The sequence below is a fragment of the Corapipo altera genome, unplaced genomic scaffold (genome assembly GCF_003945725.1).
Source record: "Corapipo altera isolate COAL_440 unplaced genomic scaffold, ASM394572v1 308, whole genome shotgun sequence".
In the NCBI taxonomy this organism is placed as follows: domain Eukaryota; kingdom Metazoa; phylum Chordata; class Aves; order Passeriformes; family Pipridae; genus Corapipo; species Corapipo altera.
In genome coordinates this window covers 3,654,039-3,670,349 of record NW_020884925.1, presented here as the reverse complement: position 1 = coordinate 3,670,349, position 16,311 = coordinate 3,654,039, and the positions used below count along the sequence as shown (strand labels likewise).

The 16,311-nt window shown below is 40.0% G+C and overlaps 1 protein-coding gene across 1 annotated transcript in view; it reads right to left on the bottom strand.

Moving 5' to 3' along the window:
• HERC1 (HECT and RLD domain containing E3 ubiquitin protein ligase family member 1) overlaps positions 1-16,311 on the bottom strand; it is a 114,983-nt gene that overhangs the window by 44,119 nt on the left and 54,553 nt on the right. Inside the window, 10 exon segments of the mRNA XM_027657698.1 lie at positions 145-382; positions 1,329-1,449; positions 1,535-1,750; positions 2,064-2,335; positions 9,611-9,662; positions 9,907-10,027; positions 11,318-11,624; positions 13,613-13,784; positions 15,685-15,805; positions 15,918-16,032. Coding sequence (XP_027513499.1) covers positions 145-382; positions 1,329-1,449; positions 1,535-1,750; positions 2,064-2,335; positions 9,611-9,662; positions 9,907-10,027; positions 11,318-11,624; positions 13,613-13,784; positions 15,685-15,805; positions 15,918-16,032 — 1,735 coding nt within the window.

The window sequence follows — 16,311 nt, the reverse complement described above, 5'->3', positions numbered from 1 at the left end:
ATAATGTGACTACTCCTTTTGTTCTGCCCTTCACTCACATACTCCAGAGCAACATTTATTGAGCTAAAGAAAGGTTATTTTTAAAGGGTGCTGAAGAGTTTAACAATTAAGTTTTCCAAAAGCAAGGGACCATCTGACACTCACCCCGTGGTGATGGCGAGGATCTGCAGGAGCCTCGTGCTGGCTACTTTCAGAGCTGTGCTGAGCTGAGAGATGCCAGTTTTGGGCAGCAGCTGCAGAGGCTGGCCCAGCATGGTGTCTGTGCCACACAGCTGGGACAGCACGTTCAGCAGCCCAGTGGAAATGGCCAGGGACACGTCAACGGGCTGGTAGTGCACGCTGAGAGCAAAGACCGTCACCAAGAGAAGGCGCTGCTGTGCTTCTGGGGTTAAAAGAGTTGTTTCTAATTAATTAGCTGCTTAGAGTAAGAACCCTAAGACAGAAGAACAGCAAATTATTTTTTAAACACAATTTAATGAATTAAATTATCAAGGAAAGAGAGAGTCTTTGTCAGATACTTTGAGGGAGTCTTTCTGATCTACCACTGTAGTCCCCTTTAACTCAGTGTAACTCTGTGTCAAGGTTGCCCCAGGAAGAATATCATGCAGATCTAGTTTGTGATGTAAATGTTCTGAGGCCAAATCTCAAACCAGATACTTCTCTCTAGAGAAGGATAACTGGGTGAAATATTTCATTTTCTACATGTACTTCACATGGATTCTCAAGAAATTTCTTTCAGTTCCATTTTAATTGTAAGTGAAACAGCAAAACAATTCAGGTAAGAATGCCCATTGGGTTCCACCAACAAATTCAAATTCCAGAGCTCTCTGTAGTGCTGAAGCTCTTGGTCAGTGCATGTACAAAGGCAAAAAGAGGTGCAGAGTTCAGCTATCCCAGAAGCACATGGTAATATCTGGATATAGGACAGGACAAAGGGCTTTCCAAAGAGGCAAGGTGCCCTGAACCCCAGGTTTGGGTTTAAAGAAAGCTCACTTCAACAAAGGAAGAGACTGGAGATTTTTCACCTCTTCCAAAAAATTGCTTTCTTACCCCTGAGAAACCTAAAAATCACTTTGAAGCCCCAAGTCACAGGTGACCGTGGAAGATTGTGGTATGTGGAACAGAAAGGCTGAGAAGACTTAAAATAAGGCCTAATTAACACTTGAGGAAAATGGAGACAGAAAAAGGTTAAAAAGTTTCTCCCTCACGAAAAGAAGTCAGATAATTCAGTGAATCCTGGTCACTAATACCAAAGGCTGCTTTGGTAAATGCACAAGCTGTTGTACTGTGTAGCAGAGGATATATTTTGCAAATTTGGTTTCACTTACCTATGTGATGCTTATTAGCTTGCAGGGCTCTTTCTAAAGTAGCAGATAACTGCTGGTAGATTTTGTGCACAGCCACCTGGATTTCAATTTGAATACTTCTCTTGGCTGCTCTGATACCATCCTGGGCCAAACAAATAAATATTATAAGGACTGATGCATTTTTATCACTCAGTTATTGAAACAGCAGAAACTCCTGAAGCACATACCTGGTAGTGATGCAACCTTACACTCTCTCCTTTGGCACCTGCATGTCCCACAGTGCCCAAACCAAAGCAGCCAGCAAGGAACTGGAGTCTAACAGAAGTAAGCAATGAAGAAGACTGAAATCCTGGTACTTGACGGCTTCCCATCAGTGGCACACTGCCTTTTTCCTCCATCCCTGACAGAAGCACCAAAATCTGATGAAGGGCTTCCAGACGAAGCTAAAAAATAAAGGCAGGCAAAAGGTAATATTTATTAAGTAGCCAATATGCCTAGAAACTGAAATTGGATCATCTCCAACTCTAAGCAAGGATGAACGAGGCAGCTGTTTTCTCCTTGACACAAGGGCAATACTTTCAGTTTTGTTTTAGAGTTTATTTACAAAAAGTTCCCAGTCCCAGTGAAGATATTTAACAGAAAAGAAAGAAAAATGTAATTAATAGTTGGATTTTGGACAATGTTTCAAGGAAAAAAAAATCCCTAAAACAAGTATAATGTCTAAAGAATAAGAAGAGTTGTTAAACTGAGATCTACCTCAGCCCTCAGCTGCTGCTGCTCCATTGCAATGACTGATGCCTGTGGGCTGGTGGACATACTCTCCTCTGGCTCCTTAAATCCTGGGGAGTTCCCCACGTCTCCACTCACAAAGCTGACAACATTTTCAATCAAAGTATGAACTCCGAGGGATCTTGAGAGATCGAAGTCGGACTCCACGAACGAGTAGGAGGACGTGTACAGCCAGTCCCTGCTGTGCTTCAGTCGGACCCAGGAGTCACTCAGAGATTCCACCTGACTGTGAATTGCTCCTAAAGACACACACAGGGAGGTCTCTCAATTCCCACTCACCAGGTAACACATTCTGGCAGTAGGTAAAGACTGAACTGCTGCTATTCATACAGGTGGAAAATGAATATTCATGTTAATTATACCATGCATTAAAGCAACTTAGAGCAAAACACTCGATGTAAATTTACAGCAATTTCCCTAAAGAAAAGGCTGTATTTCTTTTCTATGTTAAGCAGTATTGCAACATGGTGCCAAATGAGAAAACAAAAAGGCAGAAGCCACTCAAACTGCTCAGCTTAAAGCTAGAACACTGAATAAAATGCTCTGCAGCTAAATGACAAAATAGTAAAGAAAAGATTTGCTAAAACAGAAATTATGCACTTGGATATTTATTATATAGAGCAAGAGTAGTTTTGGTTTTAATCAAGTCACTGTATTTCGTAGTTTGGAAAAAGCAATGTTATTCTGGATGAAATATTTACAGAAATCATGATTGCAGATGGAACAGAAAGTATTTTAGACTAACAGAGAACATTTACTTTGACTCGAGAGATACATGTATATTAAATACTATCTCCAGCAAGTATTAGATCTCTATATCTGTTGGCTGGCCATTTCACAAGTCTATTTTCAAGTGTTTCCTCTGTCCTTACACTGAAACTTTACCATCATCACTAACAAATGGCCTCCAAAGGAGCACCAGCCATCAGTCTGCAGCACTGGTTGGACCTCATTTCCAAAAGAGTTTTGCTGAACCCAAACCCTGGCACCAATGAGGGCCATGTCACTCAGGCTATAAGTTCATTAGCAGCCAATCCATGGACAGCAGGCAGTATTTTATTTTTGTAAATGCTCTTGGCCAACTTGGACCTGTGCAAGGTGTTCCAAGAGGGCAAAACCTGCTCAGAAGAACTTTCCCTCTGTAAAGATAGGAAGTGTAAGGAGACCTTTGTGGTAACCTAATCTATGTTTAAAGTCACTTTGAAATTTAAGCTCGGATTATTTTAAATAATCTATGAACAATTTTTAAATATTAATCTATTAATCTATCTTATGCACAATGAGTTGCAGATAAAATTTGGAGAATCACAACCCATTCAAAGGGCTCGTACAAATCTGTATTACTTTGGTTTTTAAAAATCTTTCTGCAGGGTATCAGCCTCAAACATTATTAAAAGAGCCATTTTCAGGAAAAAGTCACACAAATTCACAGCAATCCATCTGTTCAACACTTTCTTTCCTCAGTAAGGCTGAGTTCCAATGGCAACAGCTGGATCCTTGTTTCTGGACCTCCTGTCTACCTGCAGCAGCTGCTCAGAGGGACAAGGAAAGACAGACACACAGGTTGGAACTCAGGATAACTCTCCTGGCAACCACTGACGTCATTTCTTTCCTGAAGCAAAGGTAAGATGCTGTTATTCTGCCAACAAGGCTGCACCTGCAGCTCACAATTCGCATCTCTACACAACTTACAAATTCAAAATACTGTGAAATTTTGCTTCTCTTTCGTAAACTAGGTAGCAAATCCCCACTTAGTTGCCAAAAATTTAATTGTCAGGGCTATGAATTAGGAAAAACAGTTCACATTCCATTTCCTTTTCTGTAAACAGTGTTTATGTGCATTTGCAAGGTATCCCTTACACTTGCTACTAAACAACTGCAATGGTTTCAGAAAGAACCATCACAGTACTTAGGTCATACAATGTATTTGACAAAAATATACAGCCTCAAATTTATTTGGGATAATGCAAAGATTAAGTTTAAACACTACTTTTCAAAGTGCAATCTAATTTCCTAATCTCTGCTGTTTTATGTAACACAGCAACACCACCTGGTTTACAGAGAACAACCTATTTTGTCAAGTTCACTATGAAAAAAAATTACAGAAATTCTGTTACTCGATTTTACAATTTATATCTGGCAACAGTATTTAAAACAACAGCAAAGACAGATACCACCTTACCCTAATTTTAACATTAATTCTTAGAGTAGTTGTTTTAAAGCTCTCCTTTAAAATCTAAGTTATATGGGGAAGTGACAGGTGAGAAACATAAGATAAATGACAAAGAGTAGAACAAATGGGGGCTAAAATACTTAGTTTCATGTAGGAAGCAGTTTCCTGGCATATGGATGGCGACCAGAGCCCAAGAGAGAGGAGAAACAAAGCCTCAGGTTACCCACAGGAAGCACAGCTAAATCACTGCCAAGTCCACAAAATGTTGCCCACACAGCAACAAAAAAAAGCCCCCTCAGGCCCTGCAGCCTTCGAGGAGCAGGAGAGCCCAAAGTGCCTTCAGCTTCCTCCCCTCCACCTGCCCTGCTAGGAAGCACAGCACAGAGCCAAAGCATTTGTAAAGAGACAAAAAGCAATTCCAGTGTCTTAAATCATAAGCTAAAGGAGACCTTTAAGGAGAACACCAGAAGAAAATTTAGTTTTGACAGTCAACGAATCTTATAAGAAAGAACCCCCACCATGTATTAATAAAAACCTGAATTATTTCATTTTTGAAGTAAGAGTAGATCTTAGCTAGCCATTTTAGTATGAAATGCAAGAATGCTTAAATGTAAGACCAATTTAAAATTGCTTCAAATTTGGACAAAGTCCAACAATTATGAGATACAGATTAAATGTAAGACAACAGAAGTCATAATTGAAAGTGTAGAGTTTAAACACAGATATCAGAAATCTAAGGGCATACTTCAGAAGTAAAAACACTTAGGAATTAGAGCACACAGATCTAAAACAAAGTAATTTTTTTCTCTTGAATATGTCAAATATCAATAGAAAAATCAAATGTATGGTTGTATATTGGAGCCTAGCTTGATTCTGTGCAATATTCATCACACAGAATTGATTGCAGTGCAGCACTTCCAAAGCCTCTACAATCACATGACCAGAGCTGTGCAGAGGCAGAAACTTTAAGCTTACAGTGGAAATAAAAAAAAGTTTACTTGTCCTTATAAGCCAGCTTGTAATAATGAGTTTTCTACATGAATGTGGCACAGCTGCAATGCACGCTCCAGAAAACAAAAAATATGTAGGGAAGCTATAGAGACAAAAAATAAACATGCCATCAGTTACTTGCTTGAAGCTCTTCTTTTTTCTGGGGCTCAACTGGCCAAAAAGGAGTAAATACACTACACCACACAAGAATCAGAAGACAAAAGCAGACATTTGAAACAGAAGGTAACACACTCATAAAACCTCATCCTCATATTATTCTTAGACTTAAATGATCAGTCTCAATCAATACAATAATATGCCAAGCAGCAAAGTATGTGGAAAAAAATACTTACTCTTGTTTTGAATTAGTATTGCCTAGATAACAAACTTTCTACATTCTCCACCTTCTTGTCAAGGAAACAAAACTAATCCCATGAACACCCCTTGTATCATCCACCAAGATGTGTCTAAATCCCTTACTCAAACTCCAGCTGCCCTTTTCCCAACTCAGAAGTCATTATTGCAGGATCATTTCAATTTAAGTTGGATTTCATTGAAGTTGCTGCTTTTTTTGGAGTAACACACAACAGTAACACAAGCACACTGGAATTCACTGAATTTAGATGTGATGAAAACCCCTGAGTGGAGGAGTCCCAGTGATGTGTCTGGAACCACGATTTCACTGCTGACCACTCAGCCCTCACTGATAACTCCCTAAAGCTGTGCACAGCCTCCCACAGGTACTGTACACAACATGTATCACTTCTGGGTGACAAAAACATCCCTGAGTCTGCAAAAGTGAAAGAGATTAATCTAAGCAACAAAAAATAAAAAGGTTTATATACAAAGGGAAAACAATGTCTTCAGCCCTTACTGCAAAATCACTGGAAAAGACTTTTCCTTCCATAACTACAGAAAAAGTCTACTAATTCAGAAATAACTAAATACCAAGGAACAAGAAACTCAAAGGATCCTCAGGCTGAAGTAGGAATACCCCAGTCCTATTTCTGAATAGACAGAAAGAATGAAGAAGGCAATTTAAACAAAGATTGGACTGAGTGGCTGAGATGTTAATTGAATAAAAAGAGAATGCTTTTCCTTCCATACTCATCTGCAAGACCATAGGAACTCACAGGATTAGCAGTCTTTGTACTGCCAGTTTTCAATACTGTAATTTATGAAAGGGAACAGCTTTCACACCATAAAAATCAGGTTATAACCAGAGTGAGATTCAATTAGCAAGGAAATGTGACCTGAATTGTGAACAATGAGCTGCTGCATTCAACAAACAGAAGTTCTAAAATAAGCCAACCCACTCCAGGGGGAATTACTCTCTTGCCTGTAACAAACCAACCACTCACCAATACCCTGTAATTTTGACAAATTTGCAAGGATCAAGCACTCTGCATGGAATATAGCTGAGGATAAACCAGCCCTACAAAACCTCAGTTGCAAATGTGTGGCCACAGTTCTGTAACATTTAATGTGGTTACATTGCAGTACGTTTGTTGAGAAGAGATGGGAGGAACCTCACACCCACATATGAAAGAAATTTTTTTAGTCAAAATTCTCTTTGAAGTCTTCAAAATAGCACAGCCTGCAGGAAAAAAGCAGTGGTGATAGAAGGAAAAAAAACTTGCTTTCCGATTGGCTCTGCTTGTCAGCTTCCTTCAGCTTATGCAGACACTGAAGAGAACAAACATCTTCAAGGGCTGCTGCAAACTTGAGTAAAGAATTATTTTAAAAACCACACGTAAAAGGAAACGTGATCAAATATTTTAAATTATAAACTTCAGCAGAAAGAAATGAGAAGTGGTTCCTCTGGATTTTCTGTAAGACTCTACTCTTTCTTTCCCCCCCAAACACTGCCAACTCTACATTCAATCCCACAAAAATTTGAAGAGTTCAGCTACAAGTCCCTTAAAGCAACACTGGTTACTGCTGCTGTTTTGTAGGATTTAAGTTAACTGCAATTTGAGAAGTGTTTCCCACGTACACTTCTGTTGTAATGCATGACTATTCTCTGCACTCAAAATAGACACATACTTCAGCATCTATATGACAAGCTTCCTTCCTCTCCTTGTCATTTAGAGGGACACAAAATCTTCCACATCCTCCACTCAAAAGCAGATCAGATGTAGGAGTACAAGGTACAATCATAAATACGGAAAGAACATGTCAAAAAAAAAACCTAAAAATAAAAATCTGCTGCCTGTTTCTCACAAAAATATCTATTGGTTGCTTCAGGGGGATCTGACTTTGGTGGCACCTAAAAATCCACTCGGAGAACATCATGAGAAACAACGCTGGAGTCTTCTGTGGGTCATTTCTTCCACAGTGGTTTATTTGCCATAAACAGGAAACTGGGTTTTTTCATCACTTCAATTTTGAACAAATGTAGCAAATTCAAATGCAGATGAAGTCTTTAATTCCTTCTGGGGGATGGAGCACAGCTGAATGTGAATGTGCTGTGAGAATTCAGATTTCTCCTGCTCCTCAAACTGAGGCAACAGTGAGCACAAACATCCCCTTATCAGCCACAGCACATCCCAAGAACAGAGACATAACTGAAGGGGTTTCACCACTCCAACATCCATGACTGGCACTGCACCATCCCTGGCACCTCAGTGTGCTGGAGATGTGACAAGGGGCAGGGGGACAATCCAAACTGGCTGGAAGTTGCACCCTCACCAAACACTGGGAGATGCTTCAGCTCCAGGGGATTCACAAAACCAAACACGTCAGAAGAGATGAAAGACCTTAAACAGCCCTGAGAACAGCTCATCCACTTCTCACCCAGGTGTTTGTAGATCTTTTCCTGACCTTAACAGACCTATGAGGAATTTAAATGAACCCTGGATTCACTGGGTACCAAGGAAAACTGTCCTATATATCATCCAGCACAAGCAGACCAGCTTTCATTATTGTATGCTGACCAACCCCAGTTGCCAAAACCAGACAAAAAAAAATCAAAGTATCATGGGACAGCAAATAAGTCTCCCAGTACCAGAAAGAGTCACATGTTGTCACAGTGTTCAGTTTGCACAGGAGCTACTTGAGCTTCTTTAGGCTCTGGACAGATCAACTGCATTCCCCCCATCTCTCCTCAGTGGTACAAACCCAGTGCAGAATCTTCTGCTGTAACAGAAGTTTTAATAAAGTCTCCTCTTGCATTATTGCCCATTTCCTGAGGCTTGTGACCAAAGCAACATCAGCCTAACCAACAGCTCAGGAACCATAATCCAAAATATACTGTATCTGAGATCTAACCCAAGATCATTTCCTGAATTACTTTTAGGACACAGGAAATCAAGTGCAGAGTTCTATGTCCAATTAACGGCAAAGTTAAAAACGTTGGTTTCAGAGCCTGAGAGAGGCCTTCTGACAGATCTCCTGACACTGAAAATGTCACATCCTGCTGTCACAGTACAAACAGCTCTACAGCATTTCTTTACTTGTTCAACTGTTTCAATTGCAAGCACAAGGAACTCCTTTCCACATTACTTAAATACTGAAATCAATGGGTGTGCCACTGATAGCCTGTTTTACAGTTCAGAAGACTTCAAAAAGCAAACAATCTCTGAGTGCTCTGCTAGAATTCTTACACGACCTAAGGGTATTAAGGTTTCTGTTATTAAGGTATAACATAGCTCAATCTAATTCCTGTTTACATCTTCCCATGATTTTTACAGGTACAACAGACCTAAGCTGTGATTCTCACAGAGATTCTGCATCACCCAGACTGAAGTGGGACTTTTGGTCTCCTTGTAAACAAGCACCCTTTATTCCCTCCATACCTTCTATCAAGAAGCTCATTGAGATTCCCCAGTGTGAAGCAGCAACACAGTACAAAAGTTAAAAATCTGATTTATACTGGAGCAATAAAACCAGTGGTTGCTTGGTTCTGTAGATGTGCTGGTGTTGAAAGGATGCAAATTAAGGTGGTATTTTCTGAATACAAGTTCTCCTCGTTCAAGTACATTTTATGGTAAAAGTTCATTGTTAGTACAAGTTCCACATGAACTTCTCTGCCAGTTTTTTATTCCTGAAGTCACATGAGTGAAAACAAAATGAACGCTCCTAATTCACTTAACTTCACAGAAATCCTCACTTGCTTCAAAAGGTCACAATTCTAGAAACTAAAATAAAGAGTTATAACCTAGAAAATACTAAAACCAAGTCACAAAGCAAACAAACAGTAGGTAACAATTCTTTTACATATTATTTTTAAATACTCAGTTTTAGGATCTGCTATGTAACTGTCAGCTGTATGTAACTGCAAACACACTTTAACTTCACAAACACCAACATTTATCTGGTCAATATTCACGAGGCAAACAAGAAAACTTACCCCTCTTTCTGTGTGATGCTGCCAAATCCAAATCAACATTTCGTCTTCCACTCTACATTAAAAGATGAACAAAAGCCTCATTTCTTTAGGTGAACGTGGTGCATAACATTTGAGTGTTTAACTTTCATCCCTCCCCCATAAAAGCGAAGAAGTTAGCAGAACTATAATAATTTCAATTGTTTTTTTTTACCTCCAGTACTTTCTCTTCAGAATGCTGAACTGACCTACTGAAACACAGCACTAAACAAAAGTTTTAGATGTGTTTTCCACCTACAAGGAGATGCTGGTTCACTCACCAGTGAATAACCTTCCTCATCGGATTCTGGCTGAGACAAATCGGACTCACTCCTTGACTTAATCAGTCTGTAGCTGGAGTTGGCGTGGATTGAGCGACTCTCTGCTGTCAGACTTTCACTCCTGCTCCAGGGGCACACACATTTATGTGCACACAGAAAGAAAACACTGATATCAGACAAAAGTAAGAGTTGATAGTCAAGTTTAGTAGGTGCCACAGTTTTGTTTGGGAGCAAACTATCAGAGACCAGCACAAGACCACATTAAAGAGGCAAAAAGTGGTCTGATGGCTTTGGTTATGCTTCTAAAGGGTATTAGTAAACTTTGTTACTTCTTCATAGCCTGACTGGACAACTGAACAGAGGGTGACCCCAGTGAGGGATCTCTAGTGCCTTGGTGAGTATCACACAGAGTAACAAAAACTCTGAGCTGAGAGCACAGGAAAACAAACACAGAGTAAGTGGGTGACAAAGCACTGAACTTATTCAAAACCCACCCATAAAATGCATCCTAAAGTTGATATGCTGGAGATGAAAGGCACTTTGACAATGACAGAGGCAGCCACCCATGCTTTAGGGACTAGATCTCCAAAAAGAGGCAAAAAGAATAAAAGGGTACTGAATATATATAATCCTCTTCTATACTCCACATCAATACCTTAATTTAAAATACCAAACAGAGTTTCTGTACACTAGAAGCATAAGTAGATTCAGACTAGTAGCATCACCTACACAATTCCTGTGCTACATTCTACTTTAAACATAAAGATTGCCAGAAAAAAGGTTTCAGTGAGTCAAGTTTAGAATAAAATTGTGTTACCAAGAATATCTCTGGTTACAAAATTTAAAATAGATGATGTAGTACTTATACTATTTAAATTAAGCACTTCTTCCCATTCAATGAGCTGCCTGGCTTAATTTCTTTTTCTCCTATACCTAATAATAGTGTCTTACCAATGTCAGTGTTAGGAATACTTATAAAAATCAAACATGAACAACACTTTTATCATAACAGGCTTTGAAACTTTTGTTTTAAACATACACTACAATTTTTTTGACACTACTACACAGGACATTGGTAAGGGTCAAGGAAACACGAATACGGCAGTAAAAAAATCCAAACACAAATTATAGGAAAAAGAAATAGGTTTTCCAAGTACCTCATGATGTCTGTACACCTGATGGTCTGAACTATTCACCACTAAGCCCAGCTTTGAAACTTAAATAGGGTGCACACAGAATAAAACTCTTAAGTTTTAGTTAACGTGGACAAAGAAAATTGAGTAAAAATTGAGCATAACACTGCTTTAAGCAAAAGGTTTCTTCTAAAACAACTGTAAGAATCCTCAGGGGAAAGCTGAGGTTGTTCAACCGGTGATGAAGGGAGCAGAGACACACAAGGAGCAGAGCCCACCTTGTCATGAGCCCGATGCCCTCGGGGGTGGCCGAGGGCGGCTGCTGGGAGTGCCCGTCCTCCCGGCGCTTCTGCAGCTCCTCCAGGACGGGGCTCACCCCCAGGATCAACAGGGCACACCTGTGGATCACCGAGTTGCAGGCAGCAGTGTACACATCCTGGCCTTCTGTCAGATCTGTGCTGATCCTCCTCTCCTGCTGAGACTGAGGGGGTGGATCATCAAGTCTAGTCCCTGTCCCAGTGCTCATCCTATCCCGATCCCGACTGCGAGCTACTTCACGGGCTGATAGGAAACATTGAAATATTTCTGTAACATGCAACACAAAAAGAAGGTCTTAACTTCTAGACAAAGCTACAGAGAATAAAATATTCATCTACATCTCGGGCCAAAAACTGCCCAGCTACAAAGAACAACCAATGTTTTTCCAACAGTAAAAGAATACATTAATAATACAATGCCATCAAAGAAGTAATGCAAACAGGTTAAATGAAGCATTTACACAATGTTAATTTTAAAATGAAGAGGACAATGCACTTTGACAGAACACCAAACACTCTTTCAGTGTCTTACTGCAACCCAACTCCTGTTTGGATGGCATCAAAGAGAGAGAGATTATTTCATGTTTGCCTTTTAGCAGACCTATAAAAGTAATGCTTCTGTAAATCTGTATTTCAGACTCCACTGTATCTTCAAGTCAATACTGAAACAGTTCCAGGCTTTTATTAGCTTTGGGCAGTACAATGAAGATCTTATTAAAATTCTTAGCCTTCACTTTACTGAATTCTGCTGTTGTCTGAGGTGCCAGATTCCTCTAAAGAAGTTGTGTGAGAGATCTCCTCATCTCTGTCCAAAGTTCTCTTGATTTAATACTTTTATTTTTAAAGATTCAATTCCCTTTTGGAAAGGCAGAGGTAAACCTAAATACTTCCTTCATTGGTATCAACAGTTAGAAGCAGCAAGGCATCAAGGACACCAACTGAACTCTGCATGGCAGGATCAGATTCCTTGGGAAGTCCAGTGAAATAATCATCATCTTCCTACTTATTTGTGCACATAACACTACTGTCTGTCTGGATATTTCTGGACACATTTCCTTTATTGTGCCCAGAAACCCTGTCCAGGTGGAATTTGAGAACCCTGAGCGTTTGCCCAGGTTAACTGCATATCAAGCAGCAAAAACACATTGCACCTACTGAACTGGTAACATGTGTACACCTTCTGGAACCATAAAGCATCTCCTGACTGTGCCTTCAGCTCCACAGCACACCTGCAGGGAAGGCCACTGCACTGCCCATGCAATGACACACCACAGACAACTGAAGGTATAAAATACATTTTGGTCTGTGAACTCCCAAAGAGAAATATGGGAGTCCTAATGGGCAACTGTCAGCAAAACAGGGTATGATAGCAAAGGCTGGAAAAAGACAAGCATTCTAACAGTATCCAGAGGAACAGTATTTGGAAAAGGAAAAAAAAAATACGCATCTATGGCAAATATCTCAAGTCAGCCAATTTTGCTTTTTAAGCTACATACACTCCACAGAAAACTTCCCAGGCCAACACAACTGCTGTCCTTGGGAATGCTGAGCTACTAACAGAGAAAACCAGCCCAGTGTGACTGACTGTGCTTCACTGAAACTGGAAAAATTAAGGATTAACTATCCCATTGAGTCAGATTACAAATCCAAATCAGTACAATAACAGTTTGCAAGGTTTACCTTTTCCAAGCCATCTTCTAAAGAGTTAAACAACATTTTTAGAAAACCCATGACAAAGTATTGCAAATAGTGTTACAAATACCAAACTCTGAGATACTCAAAGACAGAAGTGAATTCCCACTCAGTCAGCCCCATTATCAACAGCAGTTTTGTTTCCAAACTTCAGAATAACATAATCCTTCAAAGCTCACTACAAAAAATAACAACACATACAAACACGGCAAAAATTCTGTATATAAATACTGATGAAAACTCGGAGATCTGCTGGCAAGAACTTCAGAGGAAACAGTATGAAAGCCATTAGTCTTGCAGACAGTGCATATAAGAAGTGCTAGGATATGGCAGATGCCCTGGGAATTGCCCACAAAGGCAGTGCACTTGCCCAGTATTCCCATTCCCTTGCATCTGAAGACTCCCCTGAATCAACAAAAGCCCTACACCATTTTATAAAAATAAACTTCTCACGATGCTTATGCAGACAAATCTTTCACAATTTTTAACTAACTGCTCGATTTTACCTCAAAAAGGACACTGTCCTTCCAAAGGACTTTATTGACACACAGAACTAGTACTTACTACCAGCTGTCATAACTTCATGTTCTCTTTCCTCCTCTTCATCTTCTTGTTCTGGGTGTCCTTCCTCTCTGTCACGTTCTGCCTGCTCCTCCATTTCTGCTTCTTCATCAATTGTACGAGTAAAAGAATGTTCTTGAGCATCAACATCAGCAGATTCTTGGTTATCCAGCATCTGGATGAAAAAAATCCACAAATCATAAAGTGAAAAATTCTCACTGAAATGAAAGATGAATGTAAAAGGACACAGGTATTGAGTAAGGGGTTTTTCCCATCAAAAAGATAATTTTGATATTCTGTGAAATGAAAGATATCAGCCATTTACATTCAAGGCTCTACGTCAGCTGGGAAATTTAATTTTCCTTTAGTAACCATTACTCAGATTATTTACATAAAAATGCCTCCTTGGAATGCTTACTTAAGAGTCTACTGTCAAACTCTGACACTTCAGCATCAAAGCCTTTGGAAAGTCATCCTGTTGAATCATAAAAATTATTCCCTTAAAAAGAACATGAATACGATAAAACTTATTTGATGGATAAGATTGCTCCTTAAAGTGATAGTAAATATGTTCCCATTTCTCTTCTTAACAGTTCTGCATTTGCAGTTATTTTCCTCCCTTTTATTTCCATGAAATTACCAGATTTACATCCCAAGGATTAGCATATGAGGTGCACAGGAAGCTTAATGGTTTTAGAACTTGAATTTAAATTTTTTTCTGACTGAGTGGATATAGTTGAGTTGATGCTTTCCCTCAATCTGAGGATAGAAGTGCTGACCAGCAAAATACACATTACCCAACAGATAATTTTCCAATGCAGGAAGCAGCTTTAAACAGTCCCAAGAAAGCAAAGCTTGAAAACATGCAGTTACAATAGAGGTTTTGGAATACTTTAGAAGATAATTAATCCTACAAAACTTGAGGAAAATATCCCACCAACATAATTTATCTGCAGAAAAAACTGTTGGTCTTGATAGCAGCACATCACGGTCACCATTTCTCTGGCTTCTTTGCCCTCCTCATTCTATCCTCAAGCCTGTGTTTGCTATGCAAATGAAAACCAGACACTTTTTCCCAATACTATTAAATCTGAAACAACAAATGTGCCACGTGTATCAGATTTGCTGTGCTGCATCTGCACAGTGACTGGGAGGATTTCTGGGAGAATTACTGAACACACCCAATGCTTTCAGAGGTGCTGAATGTCTTGCAGACATGTCAGAGCCCTTACCTGAGAAAGCAAGTGGCCAAGACACATATCCCCAATATTAATTAAGTAGGCAACATAAGCACATGGTTTTAAAGAGCATCACTAGTGCTTTACAACATAGCCAAAAAGCCTCTTAATCCTCATGTCACATTAGAATTTTGTTGGTTAAAAATATCTTGCTTAAAAATCCTATCAGAGAAACCTGAATCCTGCTTTAAGGAGTACTTTGTAATGCCCAGCAGGCCCCAACCTGGAGTAATTCCATGAACATTTCCATCATCAAATCTGACCTGGCTTAATGGAATGATTCAGAGGCTGCCATCATGCTGGCTGCATTCCTGCAGGGCAGAATGCAATGGCAGACAATCATGCAGGGCTGACAAGGACAGGTCACAGTAAAGCAATGGTAGGACATAATCCAAGCAGGGAGGAAGGAAGAAGAGGTGGGTAAGACAGGGAAGGGGAAGAGAGAGGTACAGAGATCAGAGGCCCAGAAAACTCAGTTGGATTCAGGCATGGCAGCCAGACTAAGCTGTGGCCTGTCCAACACAGCTAAGTCATCTCCATCTAAGCTCCAGGCCTTTATGGCCCAGCACACCAGAGCCATGGTCACAGGGAAAGCCAGGCCTAAGGCTGTGCTCCAGCCAAATGCTGCCAATCAACCCTTGGCTCCAACTGATTCACCATCACATGTACTACAAACAGACTCCTCATTATACTCTGCCCATTTTCATTTGAAAACTCCTGAAAGTTTTCAACAAGACACAACGAAAATACCAGCAACAGATACAAAACCAACATTTTGTAGTATTTTCTGAATACCCAGTAGAGCCTGAAGAACTGAAAGGAGATTTCCAGCCTTACCCATCTGTCTCTTGAGGATGATCTGGTCTGAATGAGTTCCATGTTCTTGCAGGCAAGCAAACGGCTCCGAACCTTGTACACGCAGCGGTAAACTTCTGCCAGGGCCTTGCCAGGCTGGTACCTGCCAAAAAACAGACCCCAGCCAGAAGAAAAAAAAAAAAAATAAAAAAAATCACACAAACTGCCTTTCAAGAATTCAACTGAACTTTTAAAAGCAGCTTTAAATGACTTGCCTGCTCTCACCACAAGCTTGACTAAGTAAACTCGTGTGCTTCAGAAGAGCTGCAAGAACGAATCTGGACACAGTGTCTAGGAGTGATTCATTACTTAAAGTTGCAGTATCCCAATCTGAAAAGAGAAAGGATTCATCAGAACTGGCTGTTCCCAACAAACAAAAGTATTTTCAGTGACATCATAAAAAAAAATCTTCAGCCATTTAAATCCTTCAATTTAGCAGTAGCTTCAATGCTTAAGAAATGTTCACCATCACTCACTCATACACACACATCACTTCAGACCACTGTGGGTTTGGCTGCTCAAGGTCCTTCAGTCTGATGGCCAAGGGTGTGCACACCAGAGAGCCACCAGAGAGCCAGGGAGTGCACACACACTGCCACCAGAGAGCCA